The 23,841-nt window shown below is 49.5% G+C and overlaps 1 protein-coding gene across 1 annotated transcript in view; it reads left to right on the plus strand.

The window, feature by feature from the left end:
• CACNA1B (calcium voltage-gated channel subunit alpha1 B) overlaps positions 1–23,841 on the plus strand; it is a 304,713-nt gene that overhangs the window by 90,967 nt on the left and 189,905 nt on the right. Inside the window, exons 5-7 of the mRNA XM_035891880.1 lie at positions 15,561–15,652; positions 17,705–17,857; positions 22,287–22,474. Of these exons, the coding sequence (XP_035747773.1) occupies positions 15,561–15,652; positions 17,705–17,857; positions 22,287–22,474 (433 nt within the window). The remainder of the gene's footprint in view (positions 1–15,560; positions 15,653–17,704; positions 17,858–22,286; positions 22,475–23,841) is intronic.

Here is a 23,841-nt window from a genome sequence, read left to right on the forward strand (position 1 = left end):
TGCTTGGCAGTGTCCGGCCTCAGCTATGGACCAGTCCAATGAAGCTGGGGAAAGCGGAATCGGAGCAGGAAGGAAGCCGAGCAAGTTGCTGGAGACCCCAAAACAATATGGGGCACCGATGAAAGAAGTACTTAAATTTATTTTAGGTGCTTCTCACTGCTGGCGTGAGCCCAGGCCCCGGTGCCCCGGGTGCATTTCACCCCCAGCCCTCTATCAGCATCCCACCACCCTGCCTTGAGGTTTGATACAGAAATTGCCAAAGTCCTTACCTCTCTGCTGTGGGAAGATGGACTGGGTGGGGAGGGGGACAAAGTGGGAGCCCAGATTCCCACCCCCCCCAGTGCCACCATGCAGCAGCAGCAGCCCACGCCTGGCGCTGCCACAGGCTGCCCAGTACACATCCTGGCCATGTACACATCTGGATCTGCCTCCTCCCGCCGTTTCCAGGGCTACTGGAGGAAGGAATTGCTCAGGTACCAAACCGGAGGGAGGGCGATGACTAAGCAAATGTCAGAAACGCTTACTCTGGAAACCACGCCGCACCTTCCCTGGTTGGAGCTTAACACTGTCTAGACGATGGTCTGCTCTCTGCAAACTCTCAATTAATATAATGCTGATAAACTGGAAAAGTGCTCAGAGGTCCTTCCCAGCCTCGGAGCTGGTGCGTGCAGCCCCAGAGCTGCCTTTCTGGGGCTTTTTTTCTGCTTGGGAAGCAGCAAGTTGGGTGATTCAATGGAGAGGGTTGTAATGGGCAGGAGAGGAACTGAATGGGCAGAGGCTAGAGCCAGGTGCTGCGATCCCCATGAGATTTAAACCCAGTCAAATGTGAGGCATCTCCTTCCCAAAAATCACAGCTCAAGCAAGAGAGGTGTATTATAAAGAGGCAACAGCAGCCTGGAGTGAAACAGTGGCTTGCCTTGCTCACTCAATGATTAAACACAAGTCAGATCTTAAAGCCACCCTTGCTTGAACACTTGGTGAACCTGGCTCCTGCATTCTGGGCACCAGAAATTGCCAGCGCTGCTTTTGGTTTCTTTTTCTCTCCTTGTGCTTTTCTCCACTGGCTGTAGAGGTAAACCTGGGGTGATTTAGCTCCTAACGAAACACTTAACTCTCATATCGAAAAGCTAGGAGGGATTTCTGCACCATTTCACAGCAATAGGCTGCATCAACAAAAAGCATCTGATGCTGTTGGCCTACATCCCAAAGCCCTCAGTGCTATATTCTCATGTGCTGCCTTGTCAGAGCTGCGTGGACCACAGGACACTTCTTGCCTCCTCTGCAGCTCTCTAAGAAAAGCCCCACAGATCTCTCTTCTTGCCCCATAATTCAGGTCGCTCTTCATAGCACGAGGAAAACTTGCTGCAGCAAATCAGTGACGCCAATGAACAGAGTCTTCTCTGCTGGATGCTGCTGTCTGCTGCTGTCTGCCTGTGTTTCAGATGGCTGCAGCACACGGAGAAACTTGCCTGCCTGGTCAGCGGGGTGAAATGAAGCTCCAAAACCCATGGCTAATGCAAGTGCAGCCTCCCCTGGAAAACTGCAACTTCCATCTCCGCTCTGGCGGCTTGTAACTGCCCAATGGGCCCAAAGGGACTGCCCTGGAAATTTGGAAAACACAAACATTTTCTGCTGTGCTGGGACCTGGTGTGTCAGGTTTCAGCCCAGAGAATATATTTTTTAATGGCTGGATTATACAGCCCAGAAATGTTGAGCTTATGATGAAAATGCTGCCAGACTTTTATCTGCAGCAATTCCAGCGTTCTTAACAGCCCAGTGGAGAGCAAAAGCCTCCGTTATCTGAACTGCCAATTAATTTAAGCACATTCCCCTATCCTGTTATAAAGATGTCACTTCCTGGCACCAGTGACATTGCTCTGGCCTCTGAGGTCCCACAAGTCTGCTCAGCGGGACCTGGCTGCGCTGCCGCTTGCATTGCTGGCTTGTAGGTGCTTGTGTTGGTTTTGGGACAGGGATTATCATGGTGTGGTGGGTGAAGAGGGATGGGAAAAGTGGGGAGCGAGTGGGCAACTGCAGCCTGGCGGGGAGGAGGAGGGAAGCAGGACCGGCAAAGCAATGCTCAGGGAGAGTGTGATCATGGGCGTGTTTTACCTTGGTGTTGAGGTGATCCTTGCAGTCTTTAAATGTTGCCTCCTGAGCATGCAGAAGCTGTGCTGTGTTCTCTGAACGTCCTGATGCCAGGCCGATGTGTACCTGGGTGCAATCTTGTTAACTAGCTTTCATAGGCAACAAGTTGTTGTTTCTCCAGTTCTTTTTATCCAAGGACATTGGGGTTTTTTTTTGAGTCCTGTACAAAGTAGCTGGGTGTTATGGCTCCCTTACAGACACTTTCAGTCCAGTCCTGCAGAGGGTAAATTGAGTCAAACCTCCTCCTCTTGCTGCACATCTGCCAGCCTGCTGCTGCATGGTCCTGCAGCAAGATCCCAATTTCCCCAGCTTTGCCAGCGAGGAGCTGATGTGATAGCTCCATTTGGCTCAAACAGGGCAAGAACAAGAGTTTTAAAAAGAAAAAAACCCAACTTGTTTGAACTGTTGAATCGGCATGGGCTCAGTTGAGCGGGGATGACCAGGTGAGCAACTCCCCAGCAAATTTGGGTGATGGTAACTTGCATGCCGTGGCTCTAGCAGCTGAGTGCAGCCAGATGAGACTTTCTAATTAAGCCTTAAAGTTTCTGGGAAGCCTTCTCTGGGCTGGCCATCCCCAGCAGGGCTTGTGCACAGGCAGAGCACCGATGTTGTGTAGTCATTGCCGAAACGGAGTGTGTCGTGGTTGCACCGTGCTGGGCAGAAGGAGCTCCTCGAGGCTGCTGCGCTGCAAGCGGCACTTGCCTGGGATGGCTCTGAATCTCGTCAGCTGCAGAACTTGAGCTTTATCTATGCAAAATTGGGAAAAGAGGGGGTTTATCTGTCACGTTTGTGAAATACTGTTCCCCAAGCACCAAGCATAGGAGCTGATACGGCTAAATTATCCTAAAAAACAGAAGGGGGGAAGCTACAATTTCTGTTTTCAGCATGGAAGGAATAAATTCTGACTTTCTCGTGTCCACAGCCCAGCTTGCAACAGGTTTAAAGCACGGTACAGATGGCTATGCAATTATTGCCAACATCTACTCATTATATTAGATAAGGCCCTGGGTTTATTTAGCAGAAGCAGATGGAGGGAATACACAATATTTTAGATGTCTTGGCAAACTGTGTTTTCCTTAGAACAACGTTGCATGTTTGCTGTGATAGTTCTGGCCAAAAAAAAAAAAAATCTAAGAAAGAGGGAGAATGATCTCCTTTGGGAGCGACGATGAGGTGCGCATTAAAGAAGAGATGTTATATTGCAAGTCTTATGATATCCAATGCCTTATATTAATGTGACAAGAGTAGTGTTTCAGCTTTTATTTGGAAGTGTGTATTTTTTGTGCCTCGTAGACTAATGCTTGAAAATATGACCCCAGCTGCCTACAAAAGCTGAGGAACCACAAGACAAATAGAGGACCCTAACATTATTTTAAAATGGTCTTTGGACTTTTAATCCAGCCTTGTTGATTTTGGGCCCACCTACTTGTGTGACCACTGCATCTCTGAGCAAGAGGCATGTGCTGCACATGGAAAAATCCTGGCGTTTTGGGTCCTTTCACGCAGCAGATTTGGATAGGAGGTGCCTGAGGATCATATGCACCTCTCTGCTCAGAGCATTCATAGGCAAAACCTCCCTTGGAGACACCGACCTCCCGTGACTGTTTGTGGTGTGGGTGGGAACCAGCTCTCTGGCCAGGCTCCCTCCAAAGGGAGGAAACCCAGCTCTGTGCCTGCTTGTAGAGGTACCTGTTAGCTTTCTGGTCTTTGTCCTTCTCCAAAAATTGGGCTGCCAGAGAAACTTTCTGTAGGGGCATTTGCCAGAGATGGATGGGGTGTAATTTTCTTATCTTGTTGAACTCAACTCCAACATCATCTAGCTTGATTCAAGCTGTTGTCTGGGAAGACACAGGGTGGCAGACGTAGGTGAGGGAGCCAGCACTGTCCTTAAGGGTGTAACGAGGTGGTGTAATGTGGTAGTTGCTTGGAGCCCATGGCCCTGAGAAGCAGTCAGAGCCATTCAGCATGCACCTGGGGAATAACAACTAATCCAGTTTCTGCCCCAGCCTCTCTGGAGTTCAGTACTGGCTCTCATCCATGGCTTAAGTAGTTAGCTGTGAACTAAATGCTCAATATATCATCTGCTTATGATGGCTTTAAACTGGAAGTCATGAGCACAGTGCCAAAACCAGGTCATTAAATTAGCTAGCCCTGGGCATGCAGATTGAAGGAGGCTGCATTTCCCCGGCAGAAGACCTTCCCAGCCAATAGGAGTGAAGTCTTCCCCTGCATGGAGGGACTGGGGCTGTTCCCTCTGGTGACTGTAAGGAAGTACCAGAGAAGCGGTGGGTGCTTGTGCACCCACTGACCCCATTTGATGCTTCCTTGCTATACTGGGTTGTACCACCTCCATGGTATTCCTCCATGTGCTGCAAGTGGCAGCGTGACCTGAGCGTCACTCCTTGGAAGCATCAGGAACCCCCATGTGCTTGTGCTGGTAGGATGAACATGATGAGGGTGCAGGCAGGAGGAAAGGTGCAATGACATGGTGATGGCAGCAAGAACCTGTTGTTTCTCAATATTTTGATGTATTGTGGGGGGAAAAAAGAACAGGAACACTTGAAATTCTGGTAAAGTGCTCTAGCTAGGATGGCTTGGTTCAGTTTATGGGTGTTTTGGGTCTCCAATTGGTGAAGTGCACAAGTACATCCAGGCGTGGGTGATGCTGGTGATCCTTTTTTGCCAGTTCTCATCCATCTGGCTGTGCCAGTGAAGTTTGGCTGGCTGTGTGCTGGGAGTGAACACAGAAAGTGTGCAAATGTGGCAGCGTGTGTTAACTAACACTCTGCTCTCTACCTTCCCATTTATTCCGTTAATGTTCTTGGCTATCATTTTGCATGATGCATTTATCTTTGCTCGTTATCTGCCCGTCTCTGGATTGTTACAGCGTTCCGTGGTGGCAAGGTGGAGTGGATGGACTCAGAGGAGGGCCAGCCCTCCAGGTGCTCCCTCTAGAAACCAGTGCGTGGGTCAGCTGGCGGCTTGGAAAAGCAAAGCCTGCAGTGCAGAAAGGCGCAGAAGACGCTAACCTGACAAGAGCTCTGCTTTCCATCCTGACCGATGTGCCCAGCATTGATGGGTATTTTCCCTTCTCCTTTGCACCAGTCTCTCACTGGCTGCTGCTCCCCGTCCCTCCCCTGCCAGCTCCAGCAGCACCAGTTCAGCACTCCGGGAGGGAAGGCTGAGCTCTTGTTCTGAACTGTTTTGCTTTTTAAGCACTAGTGTAATTTGATAGTGATGACATTTTCTGCTCAACTCATGAACAGCAATGTCTGGGGCCTGGCCAAACGCAGAGGGTGATGTGGTTCTGGTTCCAAATATCACAGACTTCGTCACCGCTCCCAGGGCAGTCTGGCAAAGAGGCTCTCCTTTGGTAGGTAATAGAGGGAAGGAGGCTTGAGAGGTGCTTTTAGCAACTCAGACCTCTTACCTCCTGTGGTGTCTGTGCTGCCCTGCTAGCCCACCTGGCAGAAAAATACATCCCCCATCCACCTACCAGCTGTCCTGCATCCTTTGCCCAGTCTCGACCTGCCAGGTTCTAGGAGAGAGCAGAGTCACGCTCCTCCGGACTTTCTGGCACAGCAATGAAACGTAGTGTCTCATTTGGGCGACATTTCTCATGCACGCAGGATTTGGGGGGGTTTTATTTTCCAGGAAACCGGCAACTTTAAATCAAGTCAAAAATATTTGCAGGCTTGACATGAATTGCTTTCACTAAAAAGGAAAACGCATTAAGTCAGAATGCTTCATTTTAGAACTTGACAAATGAAACAAGCAATCCCCAAAGATGTTTTGTTGTGCACTTGTCTCTTTTTTTCACCCCATAAAGCAAAAATACTTGAAACATTTGCTGAGCCTGAAATCCCCCTGTCCTCTCTAAGAATCTTGTTTGCTACTGAGATAAAACCCTCCGTAGCTTGCCCATAGGCAAGAGACCATGGGGTGGGGTGCATGGCACCAGGCGCCTCCAGGGAAGTGCTTTGGGCTCCCAGCTCCTGCTCCCCACATCCTCGGGTGCCAGGAACAAAATCCTGGGTTGCCCATTTCCAAGGACAGAAAGCAGCTGTCTCTCCTTCGTAGTGTTAATGCAGTGAGGCTCAAGGTATGACCTACTTTCCAGCCACGGGGAAGTGCAGGATGGTTTTAACTCCTCTGTGCTCAGGTTTCCCAGCGTGAGCTCACTAAAATGTTTTGGACGTGTGCATTTTCTTGCCAGCTGTCATTGCTTATTGCGAATGAGCCTCCTTTGCTATTCTGTGCTGTGGCATGTTCACGTCTCTCCTGCTTAGAAGCAACAAGGACTTATTTGAGCAATTGCCTCATAACCAGAATATCTTCCTTCATCCTGGGCAGAAGCCAAGCCCTCAGCTCTCTGCACTCTGCAAAACCTCAGTCGTTTTGTCGCTGCTTGGTTGCTGTGTGCTCGCTGTAGGAGTGGAGTGTGGGGCTACAGATGCTCCTCTCCCTGTCTTCTCCCTGGAGCCTGGCTCAGGCATTACAGTCAGGAAAGTAGGTTGCAGGTGGTTTTGGAGGGGGGGATTGTGCTCTCATTTTGCTGTGTCTCCTCCCAGGACTCTGGAGCACTTCTGCCATGCAAAGAGGAGGAGTTTGTGTTTTTACCTGGACAGCTTTGTATGCTGAAGGCTGGTGGCAAATTTAACAGTGGCTACAAAGGGCTCGGAAATGCACCCGTTTGGTGCAAGACCAAGGAATGAATTGGCTGTTTGTGCCTCTGAAGCAGAATGTTGTTATTTCCTTGGTGTATTTTATTTTGTTCTCTGTTCCCTTCATGTTTGCCCTGGTTCTGGCTGGGATGGAGTTAATTTTCCTCCTAGTAGCTGGCATAGTGCTGTGGTTTGGATTTAGCATAAGAATAACCTGCTAACACACTGCTAGTTCAGTTGTTGCTGAGCAGGGCTTACACTCAGTCACGGGCTTTTTCAGCTTCCCCTTCTCTGCCAGTGGCACAGGGAGCTGGGAGGGGGCACAGCTAGGACAGCTGACCTCAACTGGCCCAAGGGCTATTCCATACCATATGACGTCACACCCAGTATAGAAACAGGGGGGAGTTGGTTGGGAGGCAGCGATTGCTGCTCAGGGATGGGCTGGGCATTGGTCAGCAGGTGGTGAACAACTGCACCACTTGTTTTTCATGGGTTTCATTCCTCTCTCTTTTTTTGTTTTCTTTCCATTACAATTTATTATTATTGTTATTGTTTTATTTCAATTATTAAGCTGTTCTTATCTTGACCCATGAGTTTTTTTACTTTTGCCCTTCCAGTTCCCTCCCCCATCCCACTGCGGGGCAGGGAGGGTAGGCGAGCGGCTGGGTGGTGTTTGGTTGCCGACTGGGGTTAAACCACAACAGTCTTGGAGCGAAAGAGAGGTTTATCCCTCACCATAGTGAGGCCATTTTGATGGAAGCAGTCAGGTTTGGGATGACTATGTTTAGCTGAGCAAGGGGATCAGCCTGAGTTGCTCTGAACAGGGTGGTATTAAGGAAAGCTTGGTAGCAGGTACATTGTGTTGTAGATGTGCTTTGAAGGGAAGGAGTAGGCTGAGATGCAATATGCAGGTATCTACTTGGATGCTTAGACTTGGTGTTGGTCATCCAAAGGAGAGGCAGAGAGCTGGCAAGCGGGGCCCTTTCGTGTGGGAGGGACTGTGGACAGCTGGTGGGGAAGCCACCAGTGTGGAGCGATGGAGCCAACAGATGAACCTGGTAATGCCATCAATTAAATGGAGCAATTAGCATGCCAGATCTACTTATCGGCTCAGACCTGGTGTCGACTCTGTGTCTTTGGTAGTCAAGATAAAGCTTGCACACCATGAAATCAGGCTGAGTGAATAAGGGGCATCTTTCCAACTGCTCCAGTCACTGCTTGCACACAGGTTTTTGCTGCGGCTGGGAGAACAAGGGAGCAGTGGGACTAGCAGCCGTGCCGCTGCAGTCCAAGCGCAGGCCAGGCTTGCTGCGCTGAACAAAACGGCTGCCCACATCCGAGGGGCTGGCTCACAGGCACCTCTTGGCTGGTTGCCACTGCTGACCTGCCCTCAAGTCCCAGACAAGGAAATCAGCCAGACCATGTCCCCAGCGTAAGCCTGAGCAATGTCTTCAGTGTGTGCTCTGGAGTTGAGAAGGTGAAAAATACTCGTTTTGATTTGCACTGCAGCTGAGGTGCCTCTCAGCAGACAGACACCTGCTACCAGCACTTGCCGCATCCTTTTGCAGCTTTTAGTTGTGTGTAACTGGTGTGGTTTCTCCCTGTGAGTCTTGCTCGTTGCCTTCATCCACTGCCAAGACTTTGCAATCTGTTGCTCATTGGTACAAATGAGGAAATGGGGGCAAGCAATGCCCTGTTGCCCCAAGCTGCCAGAGATCACGATGCCTCCTTCTCCATGCTGTCTGTTTGCTGTTGATGCTCTGGTCAGTCCTTGCCTTGGAGGTCAATGCCACGGGGACCTACTATTTCTTCTTGCAGTGCCTCCAATAATACTCTGTTTCTTGTTCCTCCTCCCTAATCCATCATGACTTGCTGCTTCCCTCATGCACCGCCCACTGCTCTGCTGGAGCTCACCTTGCGCAGGTGGAGCTTGCACCCCCTCCACCCAGGAGCCTGGGGTACCTTTGCTTGGGCAGCAGCTTCCCTGCTAGGAAGCTCGGTCTTGGTAGCCACCTCCACTCATCCCGGGCTCTCCTGGTTAGGTAGGTGGCTCCTGGCTGTTGTGCAGGGCAGACACTGGAGAAGTTGGTGTTTCCAAATGAAGACCCATTAAGTCAAAGCACTGTGAGGCCAGTGGCTCTCCTGCGCTGGTTGGTACGCTGCTGGTGTTCCTGATCCTGGAAGGTCTTGCCAGCTCCAGCCAGAAGCATGGCTGTGTGCCAGTTTGGGGTTATAATATTCCAGTCGTTCAGGAAAGCAGAGCAGCTGCCCATGGCAAACAGTTTCAGGGGGAAAAAAGAAATGAAGAATATATATTTTTGTAAATTTTTAACGCTCTGCATGTGCTTTTGAAGGGAAAACACCAGTTAAAAAGCCCAGCTACTTAAGATGAATTTTATGGGCCTTTTTTTGAGGGAAATGAATCTTTTCCATAGAATTTTTAATTTCAGAAGAATTATTTCTTTCCACTTAATTTTTACTGTAAAATTCCTAAGTGCTCCTACAGGAGCGTAGGACTGGAAGGCCCTTGCAGGTTCTCCCCTTGGGCTGCTAGCTGCCACGCACACCGCGGCAGTGATCCCGGTGGCGGTGACCACTCAGGCGGAGTCAGGGACCTCCTCCACCCCCCAGGCAGCGGAGTTGGAATTGGGAAGGAGCAGGTGGGCGAGGGTCGCACAGAGGTGACAGTCAGCCCACGACTGCCCATAGATGGGTAAACGACTTCAAACTAGCCAGCAAATATTTATGAAGATATTTAATTTATTTATTTTTCTCATGTGTTTCCCTTTCACTGGAGCTTGTTAAACGTCTGCAGCCTGTGCCCAAAGTCACTCTGGGAATGGGGGTGGTTTATTGGAGTTTTCTGCGCTCCTGCTTCTGTCGGAGGTTTTGGGGTCAATGCTGCTAAGGTGTCTATGTTAGGCAGAGTTGAATCCGTGGGTAAGAAGTGATGCCTGCTATTTCTTTTCATCAGCCAGCTGCTGTACTGCCGGTTAGTTTGGTCTTTTGTTGAGGGGAGCTGTCTGGTGGGTATTTAGTCTTTCTCCTAATTGCACTGAAAAGATTGATTCGGCTCTTAGGAAGAGGTGCTTGGGATAAGGTCTCTGAAAAAAATTGCTGTCTCCACTTAATTTCTAGGATTAGAGTTTATAATAAATAGCAATGTTATATTAGAAATGCCTACAATTTATGCCAGCGATTCCTTCTCCAGCAGAACCTGCTCTGGCACCCGCATTGTGCAGTGGCGAGACCCCCTTGGGGGTCGCTCTCAGTTATTAATCCTGCTGCTTTTCACTGCAGCTGTATGTTATCTGCTTGCAAGCAGGCACGCTGAAGCTGCTGGACTTGCAGCTGGTTCCAGTTCTCTCCTGCGTGTCTCGTGCCACCTCCGTTGTGATTTATAGACAGCAATACCAGCAGACGGGGCGGAAAACGTGCTCCATCGCCCGCAGATACCTGTGTGTTGAGCGTGGCCTTGCCGACTGCTCTTTGCTGAGGCTGGACCCAAGGTGTGGTTGCTCCTATAAGCAGACATGTGTATAGGAAAGCCTGCATTTTTGATTGTCTATTCTTGGCTCTTGCTCAGGACATCTCCTGTGTCTCTGTTCCTCCTCTTCCTGCCTTGCGAGAGATGCAAAGCACCTCTGTCACCTGCTCCCAAAGGGATCGTCTGGAAAAGCTGAAATAAATCCTCTAAAAGGCCATTAAGGCAGGAGGAGGACGAGGGTGGGGATGATCCTGAGGAGCAGGTTTAGCTTCTCCCCACTCCACTCCTCGGGATTTAGAGATCTGGGGCTAAGCTTGAAGGGGTTTTGAGGCATTCGCTTTGATCGGGGCTTCAGTAAGGAGATTTGTCATCTGGTAGCTCTGAAAAGCGCAGTGCTGTACGACAGCGAGTGTCTTGCTGAACCAGTACACAGAAATCCAGAGCTCCAAGGTACTTTAAGAAATGGATTGCTAATTATTTATGTTAGCATAACGTTCAGGAAAGGAGCTTTCCCTTCATTCTTTGCTTTCTTTTATACCCAAAGGAATAAGCTGCTTTTATAATTCATTCCAGGCTTTGCTAGAACAAAAGTTATCGAGCATTTATCACAAAGTTGGCCTCGGTCTCTAGGAACAGATGTCAGTCAGAGCTTGTTAGTGGAGGTGGTGATACAGAAAGCAGCATTTAACCAAGTTATCGGGAAAGTGAGGAATGAGTGTGGCGGTCCTGAGCACTGCTGGGCTGACAGGATGCACGCCCAGATCCTCCACAGCAGCCAACGAGCAAGCAAGGCTTGATGGTTGGCCACCCTGCTTGTAAAAAAAGCAAATTACATGGAGAAATGTATTTAATGAGATTCTGTTGCACTTAAACTCTTGAAGTGCTATCAAAGACAACGTCCTGAGCCTATCAAATCTCCGTGTTTCTGTACAACACGTTACAGATACAAAAAGGGCTGCAGATCAAGCCATTTATTCTTCTTCATGGGGTTGTCTCCTAAAATGTTCTCCTTTGCTCTTTTTTTTACCTTTCACAGCTGATTTCCCCCTCTGGCACTGCCTTGCCCAGCCCCTCTGCTGTGTTCTCAGCTGTGCAGCCAGGGACGCCGCGGCAGGACCGTCAGGATGCGCTTGTCGGCTGGCTCCTTTGATCTCTCCATTTCTCTTATTTTTAATGATAATTTCCAACTCGTTCTGGCCCAACTCACAGTGGCTTTTGCAAGCTCTCAGCTGGAGGGGGGCGGAAAGTAAAACAGAAGGATGGCACTTAGGCAAACGCGTGAAGTTAATTAAGGCCTTTCCCTCACTGGGGCATTTTTCCACGCGTGTCTGTGAACAGTTTAGGGGAACGGACTGCTGAGCAGCTGTAAATTAACTTTGGTTTTGTGGGGACAAAAGGCACCATCTCTGCCCTGGCACAGTTTCCCCTCACTGAGATGCTTTGCTGGGCTCCAGCTGCTGAAAGCTCCCGTTCTGCTCTTCCCTCCCATGGGTTGAACCCCAGGCACTAGTACAGGCTGGGGGCTGCCCTGCTGGAAAGCAGCTCTGCTGAGAGGGACCTGAGAGTCCTGGTGGATGATGAGCTGACCATGAGCCAGCAGGGTGCCCTAGTTGCCAAGAAGGCAAATGGCATCCTGGGGTGCATTCAGAAGACCGTGGCCAGCAGGTCGAGGGAGGTTCTCCTCCCCCTCTGCTCTGCCCTGGTGAGACCTCATCTGGAGCACTGTGTCCAGTTCTGGGCTCCCTGGTTCGAGAAAGATGAGGAACTCTGCAGAGAGTCCAGAGGAGGGCTACAAAGATGATGAGGAGACTGGAGCATCTCCCCTGTGAGGAAAGACTGAGGGAGCTGGGCTTGTTTAGCCTGGAGAAGAGAAGACTGAGAGGGGATCTCATCAACATGTACAAGCATCTCAAGGGTGGATGTCACAAGGACGGAACTAGGCTCTTCTCAGTGGTGCCCAGCGCCAGGACAAGGGGCAGTGGGCACAAACTGAAGTAGAAGAGGTTCCAGTTGAACGTGAGGAACAACTTCTTGACTTGGAGGGTGACAGAGCCCTGGAACAGGCTGCCCAGGGGGGCTGTGGAGTCTCCTTCTCTGGAGATATTCAAAGCCCACCTGGACAATGTCCTGTGCCCCCTGCTCTGGGTGAACCTGCTTGAGCAGAGGGGTTGGGCTGGGTGATCTCCAGGGGTCCCTTCCAACCCTGGCCATTCTGGGATTCTGTGTAATTGCTGGGTACCAGCTTTCTGCCAGTGGGTCCTTCAGAGCAGTAAGACCCCATGTGCCAGTGCTCCTGGGATGGACGCTGACCCCATAACACTTCTAAAAGCCCCAGGACCCTGTTTCCCCCAGTTCCACTGTTTGGGCAGTTTGCCTGGGACCGCAGAGCCTCGGTTGTGAGCAAGCAGCACGAGAAGGCTGCAGCATCCAGCCCCCGCCACTTCACCAAGTGCGGCAAGCATGTGGGATGCCCACCTGGGCTTTCTCACCACCTGCCTCTTCACCTGCGTGGCTCAAAGGTGGATTTTTAGACCTAGAGCTACCACTGCATCCCCTCAGTCTTCTGTTTCTTCCACTAAAAGTGGCTTTGTTTAGGATGAAGCTATGTATATTTTTTTCTCTCTAGGCAAAATCTGGCCGGGGTTGTATTGTTTTTCAAGAGTGGCTGATTCATGGGCAGATATAGCAGTGACAGCTCAGCTGTATGGGCATGGATGGTTTGCACGATTCGACTGTGTTTTGATATGGTCCATGGACCAGCTCTCCAGCTGTGGGAGATGGTGGGCCCTAGGGTGCCCTGTGTGGGTTAGCCAGGGGATCACAGTGCTAGTGATGTGGGAATTAATGAATGATTAAGGGTTTTGATGGGGGGGGAGGGAAGGGGGTATTGCCATAGTTTGAGCAGGCTGGTTTTAGCATCAGGCCTACTAGGAAGACAAGACTGGAATTAAGATCTCCAGCCACTGGAACATTTACTGGCACCATGGGACTAATTGATGGTGTCCCCCATCCACTCCCATTTTCTCTTTGAATTTAGAAATAAAACGATGAGTGTATCAAGCGCCCCTCCTCTCGGCTTGTACCAGGAGCCAGGGCTCTGCCTGACGACAGCACAGATCCATCTTGGCTCACTGGAGACTAATTGTGCCGTTAGTAGCAACATCCAAGGTGGATGTTTAAGATTATCTTTTGACTTGAAGTGTGTGCTATTCCCAGGCTGCAGAGGTTTATAAGTGAGCAATTAAGTTGTGAGGATAGATGGAAAGGAGGAGAGGAATGAAATCACTGGCATGGGTGCAGAACTTTAAATTAGAAATCTCTGCGTGTGATGGTTCTTGGTTTAAATTGTCACCTGTTGCTTATGTGTAGCCTGCATCCATAGAGCTGATGTCATGTGAATTTTCTGGTCATGAAAAACATAGGAGCAGGTGTCCTATGGAACGGACACTCTGCTCCTCAGGCCCAGGCTGGCTGCTGCCTCTCTTGGCATCCAACATCTCAGCGTGCTTTTCTCCTGATCTCCAGCACCTCCTGCTGATAGAGTCTGGCCCTTTCTGCACAGCAACGCTGATCCGGCTATTCCCTGCCCCACGCTTGGCAACCGTGTGCAGTCAGTCAGTAAATCAAGGACAGGGTTTTTACCCAGGTGTAGCTGTAGTGGTGCGCAGTCAGTCAGTAAGTCAAGGACAGGGCTTTTACCCAGGAGTAGCTGTGTTGTGTGTGCTCCCTGCGCAGCCACGTCCTCCGCTGCTGAGTTTGCCAGACATCCTGCATAAGACATATTACATGGTAAAACTGCGCCTCTTGTTTCGAAAACGGCTGCTTTTTCCTGTATTTTTTTATGGTGGCTGGCCACTTTGCTGAATGCTCAGCAGCCCATTCTCAGGAACTGAGAAAAAGGGCTCCTGGGCAGGCACAGATAAATCATGGGTGCACACTGTGGGTGATCTGCACCTCTCAGAGCATCTGTGTGCTGCAGCATGGGACCCTGGCTGTGTCTGGGTGTTTAATCCCTAAGGGACTGCCTGGGATTCACTGCCCAAGCCTGGCAGCCTCCTCCCAGCTCTGCCCGTAGCCCATGGCACCTCTGGAATCCCACTTTTCCGCCATGTTTGCAAGTCCTTCTCACTGCTGTAGCTCGTTGGGAAGGGTCAGCAAAGTGTCAGGATACAGCCAAGATTAGGTCCCCATGGGCAGCGCGTTCAGCAGCTGTGGTTAACAAAGTGGTGGCTTCTTGTACATCTGGTACCAGGCAGCTGGGAGCTTGCAGACCCCACGGGTGGGCTGGTTGCTCAGCCACGTCCAACTTGGTAAACAGCCTGGGGACAAACCTAGCGAAAATTAATGGCAATGGCTTGGAATCACTTTAAATGGTGCAGCTGATGAGAGGGTTTTTGCTCTGAATTGCTTGGATGGCCTGTGTTAGGGGAGCCCTGTCTCAAATCAAGTACATTTTTGTTGAAGCATCATAGGAGGTGCTGGTGTAATTAATGAACAGGGTTTCGCCATGCTCTCTGTGGGGCAGGGTGCCTTGCAGGTCCTTCGCTGAAGGATTTTGTGTCATTGTGGCCTGTGAATGCTGTGACAATATTTCCTCCTCTGCTGCACCCTAGAAGAGTAGAGCCATTTCGTTTTTTGTGCAGAGCACTTACGTTTTTAAGAACGATTCTGGCTGGGGGGCTGTATTTCTTACCAGAGTTACTGCAGCTTATCGGGGGAAATACCAGCACCCCACTCTGTAGATGTGCTCCTCAAGTAAGATGCTCTGAACAAAAATTAATTTTGCACGCACAAAGTAAACTGTATAACTAGAAACTGCTTCAGATATTAGGAAAGACCATGCATCAGTAAGTGAGGGATTTCTGAGTTTATTATAGGGCAAAGCTCTGGTGGGTAATTTCTAGCATAACTGAGGGGTTTATTTCCCTCTCACTATCTCCTTCTGAAAAAACAGCATGTGCTTTCCTATAAGCCCAGGGTGCTGCTCTTTAATGGCCAGAGCCAGGCCTGCTCACTATGTGCAAATGGCCTCGTATGCAGACAGATATTATGGATTTTCTTACGGTCTGAGCAAGGCTCAGCAGGTCTGGAGGAGCCGGTGAATTGGTGGTTTTCGGGGGACACAATTTGCAGTGTGATCACAGGTATAAATTTAAAGCAGCTTGAATATTTGCTGCTTTTACACAATGCTTATCCATGCCTTGGAAAGAGGAATTTGCATTTAATCTCAGTTTTCCCCCTCTCTCCCCTTTTACAATCAGGATTCTAGCAACTGCTGGGACTGATTTTGACCTGCGCACCCTGCGAGCCGTCCGAGTGTTACGACCCCTGAAGCTTGTGTCGGGAATCCCAAGTGAGTGTCATGATAATGTCATCTTCACGGCTAAAGGTGCTCAATAGCTTTTGGAGGTGTTACATGCTTTTCTGAGCAATATTTTCTTCCCGTGCTTCTTCGCAGTCTGTGGCTCCTGCCCTTCCTTGCTGGCTTCTGATTTTCTGTCACCCTGTTTTGGTACAGCCGGCTGATTTCAGCACTGCACTCCCAAATTTGTAGGTGAGCGGCAGGGATTTGTCCTAGGACTTCTTTGCCTTTGGGGTTGAATTAATTCCTCGAGCTGTGAAGACCCGAGACCCAAATTCTGCAGCTTGCAGGCCCCCATCCCTAAGCTTGGATGTTCTGAGAGTTTTTACCAGCTGAGCATCTTGCTCTGGGGATTTTACCCCTTTGATAAGGGGAAAAAATTAAGGGGAAAAGGAGATAGGACTTGGTCTTGCCTACTCAATGGGAAACTTGATCTATTTTACATGTTAACGTGAAGGGTCTGAATGTTCCGGTGGGGAGCTGCATCATGCCTTGCCTATGCCCTGAAACCATCAAAGTCCCCGCACTGTTGCTTACTGCCTTTTTATTTGTGGCTGTTCACCAGCTGCTCTGCCTGCTGGCGGGGATTGCTGTCAGGAGAGTATTTCATTTCTGAATGTGGAACAGAGAGATTTTTCCCTCCAGCAAGAGCCAGTGAAAGGGAACCGCTGCTCTGTGGGATGCTCGGCTCTTCTCTGCATTAACCCCTTGGCAGCCAGGCAGCTCCCTCTCCTCCTGGGCACCGGCTTGGGGCATCAGCTCCGCACCTCCCTGGGGGCTTCAGGACCGAAACATTGGTGCTGTAGAAATCCAGCAAGGGGTTATGCTTTGCAGCAACAGCACCAGAATTTCCTGAAATCAGCATTGTTTCATGGGCTGGGCTTGAATCTGAATTCCCACGCAGGAGAGGTCCTTGGCTAGGCTTGGGAACGGTGTCATTTATTAACAGGATCTCTGATAAAGAGGTGCTGCTGGCTGGTTTTTCATGGACTTCATGCTTCTGCGAGGCAACATGGTGTTGTGATAGTGACAGTCTAAGGACATCAGAGAACTAAGGTGGCCCCTCAGGGGTGTCCCTGGCCTGGTGTGGGTTGCACGTTCCCACAGGAGGATGCGCTCACCCACCCGGTGACATGTCCTGGGCCAGCACAATATTTTCCCATGGAGCTCTCATGTTTTTAGCGATGCTGTGAAAGCTGTGTGTTGTGGGTTTTTTTCCTGTAGTAAACAATACAACCTTGAGGTGCATTTGTACACGAGCATGGTATGTGCTTTTCTTCCACACTCTCAGTATTTTTCCTGTCCAACAGACCTTCATGCTTTTTTTCCCTCTATGCACCAGTACTGACCTCAGCAGTGCTGTACAAGGTGGCAAGATGCTGCTGCTTTATTCTCCATACCTTAGGACAGGCCACCAAGGTGGCTTTCAGCTGCTGCTTATTGCTGAAGGTTTTTTGTTATGTGCATCCGACGTTATCAGACACCTCCATCTCTCCAACCCCTCTTGCCTTATGTCCTCTGGTTTTAATTGAAAATGAGTTTTAGTGCCAGTGGAAAAGCTATGGATGGGTAGCCCAGGAGACAGGGGTTTGTTTCCACAGAAGCAGGGTGTGATCGGCATGGCAGCATCGCGGCTGCTCCATGTCACGGAGACAGGGGTACCGAGCAGTGCCTAGTGCTGCTGCTGCACCCACGCTGCTGCAGGATCTGCCTTAAGGACCTGATCCAGCGCAAGGCTGAGTCTTGGGACTCCACCAGCTTCAGGAAAAGTCCTTTTTGTGTCTCTGAAGTTTAAGAGACCTTTGAATCTGTGATCTGAAGAAAAGGGATCAGAAAGAAAGAACTCTCCTGATTGTGTCTCTTGCATCTTGAGTGCATTAGGGCTGTAGTGTCTTTTTTATAGCACCCTGGGAAAAAGAGCATTGCTTGGTATTGCGAATCCTCAACTTCCCCTTGGGCAGCCCCTCTCTCCTGCCTTGCCCCCACCCCCAAGCCCTTGTTTTCCTTCCCCCGCTGATTACGTGTTTTTCCTTGTCCCCACAGGCTTGCAGGTTGTCCTCAAGTCCATCATGAAGGCGATGGTGCCCTTGCTGCAGATTGGGCTGCTCCTCTTCTTCGCCATTGTGATGTTTGCCATCATCGGGCTGGAGTTTTACATGGGGAAGTTTCACAAAACCTGCTTCTCTAATGAGACAGGTGAGCTTCAAGCTTCGCTGACCTCCCAGCGTATTGTCACGGTCCTTCTAGTCCCCATCATCTCATCAGGATGCTTTCTGCCCTGCCTTTATGTTGCTTTTCCTTTTTCCACTTCCATGTTCTCTGCATTCTCTCCCTCTTTACCCACCTACTCTAAGAGTTAACAGACTTTTGTGCTCACCCTTCGTGCACTGGGACAGATTCTCCTCGCTCTGTTACACCCCCACGGCACCCCTGGTGCTTGTGTATTGCTCTCAATTGACACAAGAGTGAGATGAAGGTGCTTGGGGCCTCCTCCCATGGGAGAATTTTTTCATTGCAGTGTTGTAGACTTGTAGAAATACAGAACCAAATTCCTGTTGTTCCCCCTTGTTGAAGGGTGTGTGTGGGGTTTTTGCTATTTTTTTTGATTAATTGGTCTCTGTTTACATTTTCAGTGGGTTTAGCTCTATGAAGAGCTGCTGAACGTTGAATTTCCTTGCAAGGTTTCTAGGGCAAGTTGCATGGGTATGAGAAAAATTTGGCGTGAAATAGTAAGACTGGAAAGACTGGGAGCAAACAAAAATTAATAATAAAAAAAAGGACAGTAGGTGGAAGGCAAGGAGCCCTTTGATGGAGAAAGGATAAAAATGTCCTTCAAACAGAGACGGGCAAGGGAAATTGGGCACTGCAGAGTAAATGATGTGTCTGCCTGGGAATGAGTAATAAACCCTGGGAGGTGGAGGTGGAGAGGAGGAATGCCCAGACAACCCTCAGCTGGGACTGGCCACCATGTCAAAGCCAGTGGCTTGCCTGTGCCTCAGAAGTCATTCCAATTAAAAAAAAAAAAAACAAAAACCAAAGCCAAATTTTCCCATTTAATATTTAATTTTTTAATATGCCCTTTCAGTAGTGCTAATTTGCATTGGTTATCTGGGCTATCCACAAATGCAAATATTGTTCTTGTTTCCAAAAGATTGCAGTTCCAGGTGCAATTGACTGCCTTTAAAACACAGTCTTGTGTTTTCAGTGATTATCACTAATAGGTCTTAATATTGATTTATTTATATGCATTCAAATGGTAATAAAACAACACCCCTGCCAAATCTCTGGGCATCTTTCACAGCGCTTTCTAACAACAACGTGGAAGCAGTTTAATATGTTCCGTTTGCACAGAGCTTTGCACAAGCTGGGTGCAATTGTTTTCTCGCTGATGTTCCTGTGTCGTGTTTGAAAATCGTAATGCAACTTGTAAAGGGCAGTCAGGCGCTGTGAGCGAAGCACGATGATTCCTGGAGGAACTGAATTTTTGGACTGGATTGGTAGGAGAGAAAAATCTTGTGGGGTATGTACATCCATGCCAAGCAGAACAGGTCTCAGCCCCCTGCAAGGTCTCTGGGGCTACTGCAGCAATTGCAGAGGAATAACAGCAGCGAGGAAGCAGAAGCATTCTTGGTGAGATGGCTGGGGAGAAAGCAATTTATGAGCAGCTTCGCATATTTTTCCAGGAGCATTTTCAGGTCTGTTAAATTGCAAGCAAGATGGGTGATTTTTTGCATCCTTCATTTGCAGGTAGCGGCTGCAGGCTGAGCTCTGAGCCTCTGTTGCTAATGGGCTGATTTTGGTTTTTTATTGTTTTTTTTTTACTCCCCCCTGAAACTGGTTAATGTAAATGGGAAAAACAAAACCCAAAGGTGTTTGTGTTCTCTGCAGACGACTCTCTGACACTGGTGATGACTGAGAGATCTCTGTGCCAGGCTTAGGGGCTGAGAACAGATTTTTGTCATGTGTAATGTCGTGTATAAGTGACTCTTGCTTGCTGGGTGGCTCCCAGCTAGGAATTGGGAGTGCAGCCAAAAAACTGTTGTGCGTGTTGCATATCTCTGCATCGCAGCACCTGGCATCTTGGTGGGAGGACGTGGTGGCCGGGCTCACCTCCCCCTGAATCCGCTTGCCGGGCGGTGTGGGAAGGCGCCTGTGTTTACAGGCACCAGCCCCTTTTGATCTCAAGGGCTCATGAGCTGGTTGTAGGACAAATTACGGGGATCGATTCCACCCGTTCAGCGGGAAATGGTGCGATGGTGTTTCTGGAAAGGCAGAGCGCGGTGAGGTTTCCTGGCGCTGCAGTCCCTTGTGAGCAGAGCAGCAGAGCATCCCGCAAAGCCATCAGCCGAGCCTTTTAAAACCTAAGTGCTCATCAGCTCCAAAGTAGTGCATTAACCTGATGCCACGGGCTCCATGGGCTGGCTTGAGTGTAGAAATGTGAACCTCGTTAAAGAGATGCCTCTGTCAGAGGGTAGCAAATTGGAGGAGGAGGAGTTGCTCATGCTTGCTTCGGTTCCAAATCCCCCAAGTCAGCAAACTCCTGGGATTTTTCCCAGAATCAGGAGCCACAGGAGAGGTACAAGCTGTTACTTCAGCACATCGTGGAGGGAACTGAGTAGAGGTGTCAGCAGCAAATGTTGTATAGACCTGCTAATCCAGTAGCCCTGGGTAGGTCAGTAATAAACTGCAATGAAGAGGGATGCTGAGGACCAAAATATGGCAAAAAAGTTATTCAAGGCCTGGGCCACTCAGCCTGACAAACTGTTCTGAGCTAGTGGAAACATTTCTCTATTTTAATGAAAAAAGGGTAAAAATTCATGGCAGCGCATGTTCCAGTGGATGCCTGCCTTGTTTTCCTCTCCCTGCATCCTCCGCGCTGTCCTGTTCTGCTGATGCAGGAGTGGGTTTAAGCAGCCACGCTCCACAGCTGACCCAGCCCAAGTGCCCCAAAGCTGCTCCAGGAGAGGAGGGCATCACATTTGTTTACCATTTTTCCTTGAGACTCCCTTTTTCTCTGTCTTCCTCATCCATGGGCGTAGGGACCAGTTCTGGTCTCTTTTTCAAAAAGGGGAAAAAAAACAACAAACAAACCATCCAACCCTTTGTACCCTTTTCAGGGCATTACCTGGTAACAAAAGGCCAAACAGAGATAAAACTGGGCTCTCTTTTAAGGCAGGCTCACAAATGGTCTGCAAGAGCCAGATTTGGTATTAGCTTTTTGTGGGCTTGTCTTGTTGAGCCCTTCTGAAAGCTGGTGCTGACCCATAGGGGAGCTGGAGAGAGATGCCCTGCATCAAGGTGTTGAGTCAACAGGAAAACATGTCAGACGCGCATGCACGTATACGCATCCTGGAGCCACAGCGACAATCTTGTTTTCCTCCTGCAGGCTTTGCTCTATGGAATGATTATTCCTAATTATTGTTAGTGCTGATCTTGTTTTCCCCCTGGTGAATTTGATTTTGTACAGTTTGCTGCTCCATTACCATAACGTGTCACTTTTAAACCCCTTTAATATTTCCCGAATTGCATCTCTGTGTAAATAGGAGTATTACTTAGTATATTTATTTACTTTGAAAACCCAGCACTTTAGTTTTCCAAGAGCACTGGAACAGGCTGCCCAGGGGGACTGTGGAGTTTCCTTCTCTGGAGATATTCAAACCCTGCCTGGACGATGTCCTGTGCCCCCTGCTCTGGGTGAACCTGCTTGAGCAGGGGGGTGGGACTGGGTGATCTCCTGAGGTCCCTTCCAACCCTTGCCAGTCTGTGATTCTGTGAAACTGCTCTGTGTTGGTGCTCACAATGTCTCCAGAGGGCTTCAACACTTCAGAGTTCAGAGCTGACCCTGGAAGATGCTGGTCACCCTTCTGGCCATCCTCTGTGCTCCTTACCTATGATAGACCCATCCCTTTTTCCCTTCTCTGGGTCTGAAATGAAACTCAGCAGAGAAACTCCATCCTGGCCGCAGACAAGCTGACTGCTGGATGCTTTCCCTTCCACATGTACCTACGCTACACAGTGCTGCTCTTTGGGGCAGAAATAGGAAGCTCGCAGAGGGGCTGGAGCTCTTGGGCCACCTCATGGGCTGCTGCGGTGGTACCGTCCTGTGCCAAAGCCAGGGGCTCCTCAGGCATCTCTGGTCTAACATATGTATCTGGGCAATTTTGGGGCTGTCCACAAGCAGCTCTTGCTTAAGCCACTGCTGAAGAACCTGTCCTTTTGCTTTAATGTTATAGTGCCAATATTTAGCAGGTAGCTATGCTGCGTGAGGGTGTATCATTGGCTCACAGGGTTTGAAGTGCGCACCAGCCCCAAGCCCTTGCTTTTACCATATTGGTGTGGTTTTTTGTGGTGTTTCTCATACATGACATGGCTGAACACTGGGGCAAACTATAAATTATGGGCACTTTGGGCATGGCTCCACTCCCCCCTGCCACTAAACCGTCTCGTACAGCATAGCAGTATATAAATGATTGCAAGGACGTAATGTCTTTTACGTGCCCATAGTGGTGCAAGGAAGCCTGAAATGTGAATTACATTGATGCAGCGGTGCAAGGAGGATGCAGCAGCACCAGCTGCTCAACTGCCTTCTGTCGGTAACTTTTTTCCCTGCTGTTCTTCTCTGCAGGTGATGAGGTGGGAGATTTTCCTTGCGGAGAGGAACCTCCTGCCAGGCAGTGTGAGAGTGGGACCACCTGCAGGGAGTACTGGCAAGGGCCCAACTACGGCATCACCAACTTTGACAATATCCTCTTTGCTGTTCTCACCGTCTTCCAGTGCATCACCATGGAGGGGTGGACCGACATCCTCTACAACGTGAGTCCGCTGATGCGGCTGTAGGGCTCCTGGGGTGCTGTTATGCATGCTAGTTTGGAAAAGGTTGTTCTGAAAAAAAAAAAGTAATTGAGTCTGTGCATTTTTCCCCAATTGATTAGCACCTCACCCTGCTTTTAGGAAGATAGTTCCTATATTCTTGAGGGTTGAGCCTTTGAACCACTATTGTGGCCTGGGGTGGTTTAAGGCTGCAAACTTCCTTACCTGCAACATGACATCTTGTGTCAGTGTGGTGTTGCCGTGCGTAAGAATCGGTGTGTGTCGCTCCAAGGTGCTGGTGTGCTCTGCTGTAGGGTTGGTAGGTGGGTAGGAGCCTGTTCTCAGAATGTCCCATAAAAAAATCAGTCAACAAATTGCACAGTATAGGGTGGCAAACCCAGTAACTCATTAATATTTTGTACCTAGAGGTTTCCTCTCCGGACTGGGTCTAGCCTTCGTGATCAAAGTTGTAATCTATACACATGAACAGCGTCAGCTGGATGTTAGCACTGAGATCCAGTACTAGTTTTGGCAAGTACAGTATAATTTTACAAAGCCCTGTCAGTCACCGTCACACCTGGCATGACTCTGTTGGCTGTAGGGAAGATACACTGGGCTGAATTTCCTTGCTGGGGTCTTTGCTGGCTGTGCCTCCTGCCAGCTGGGACCGTGCCTGCCACAGCCACTCAATGGCAAAATGTCTTGGTCAGTTTTACTATTTCCAGTTTTACACAGAGTAGGGCAATCTCACCCAATTAGCAAGAACGGAACGACTCCGATGTCTTTCAGGCAGTGTAATGCTCTTGTTTGTGTCTGTAAGTTATACCTACCCTTTTGAGGCACCCTGTCTTAAGAGACAAGCGCCCAACCCTTGCTAGCAGGCTGGGAACAGAGCCCTGCGGCTGCTTTACAGCGTCTGTATCACATTTCCTTGCAAAGTCTGACAGCTGCTCTTCGGGAGCTGCGAGGGACCTGACCTGTGTATCTGTTGCAGACGTGTTCTCCCAGGTTTGTCATTTCCTTAGACCTTTGCGTGTTTCTGCAGTGGGTGCAAAGTCCTGTGGTTCGGGTCTGGAGGATGGTCCAGCTGCTTTGTACTTCCATGTTCCATGGTAGTCAAGGACTTTATCAAGTACAGGGCAGGAAGGAGAGAGCAAGTGGTGATGGTTGGCAACGCATGGCCACACTGGCTGCTGCTTTCCGTTGACTGTAGAAGGAAGGCCAATCTGACAGCCATCCATAGATGATCTGAATTACCCCACACTGCGCCCCCACACAAGTGCCAATGTGGAAAAATAACTAAAGTAGACATTAATAATGCCTCCAGACTGTTTCACTGGCTGCTATGACTACAAAGTGTTTGGTCTACT

This window comes from Egretta garzetta, unplaced genomic scaffold (genome assembly GCF_000687185.1).
Source record: "Egretta garzetta isolate BGI_Z169 unplaced genomic scaffold, ASM68718v1 scaffold143, whole genome shotgun sequence".
Classification (NCBI taxonomy): Eukaryota; Metazoa; Chordata; class Aves; order Pelecaniformes; family Ardeidae; genus Egretta; species Egretta garzetta.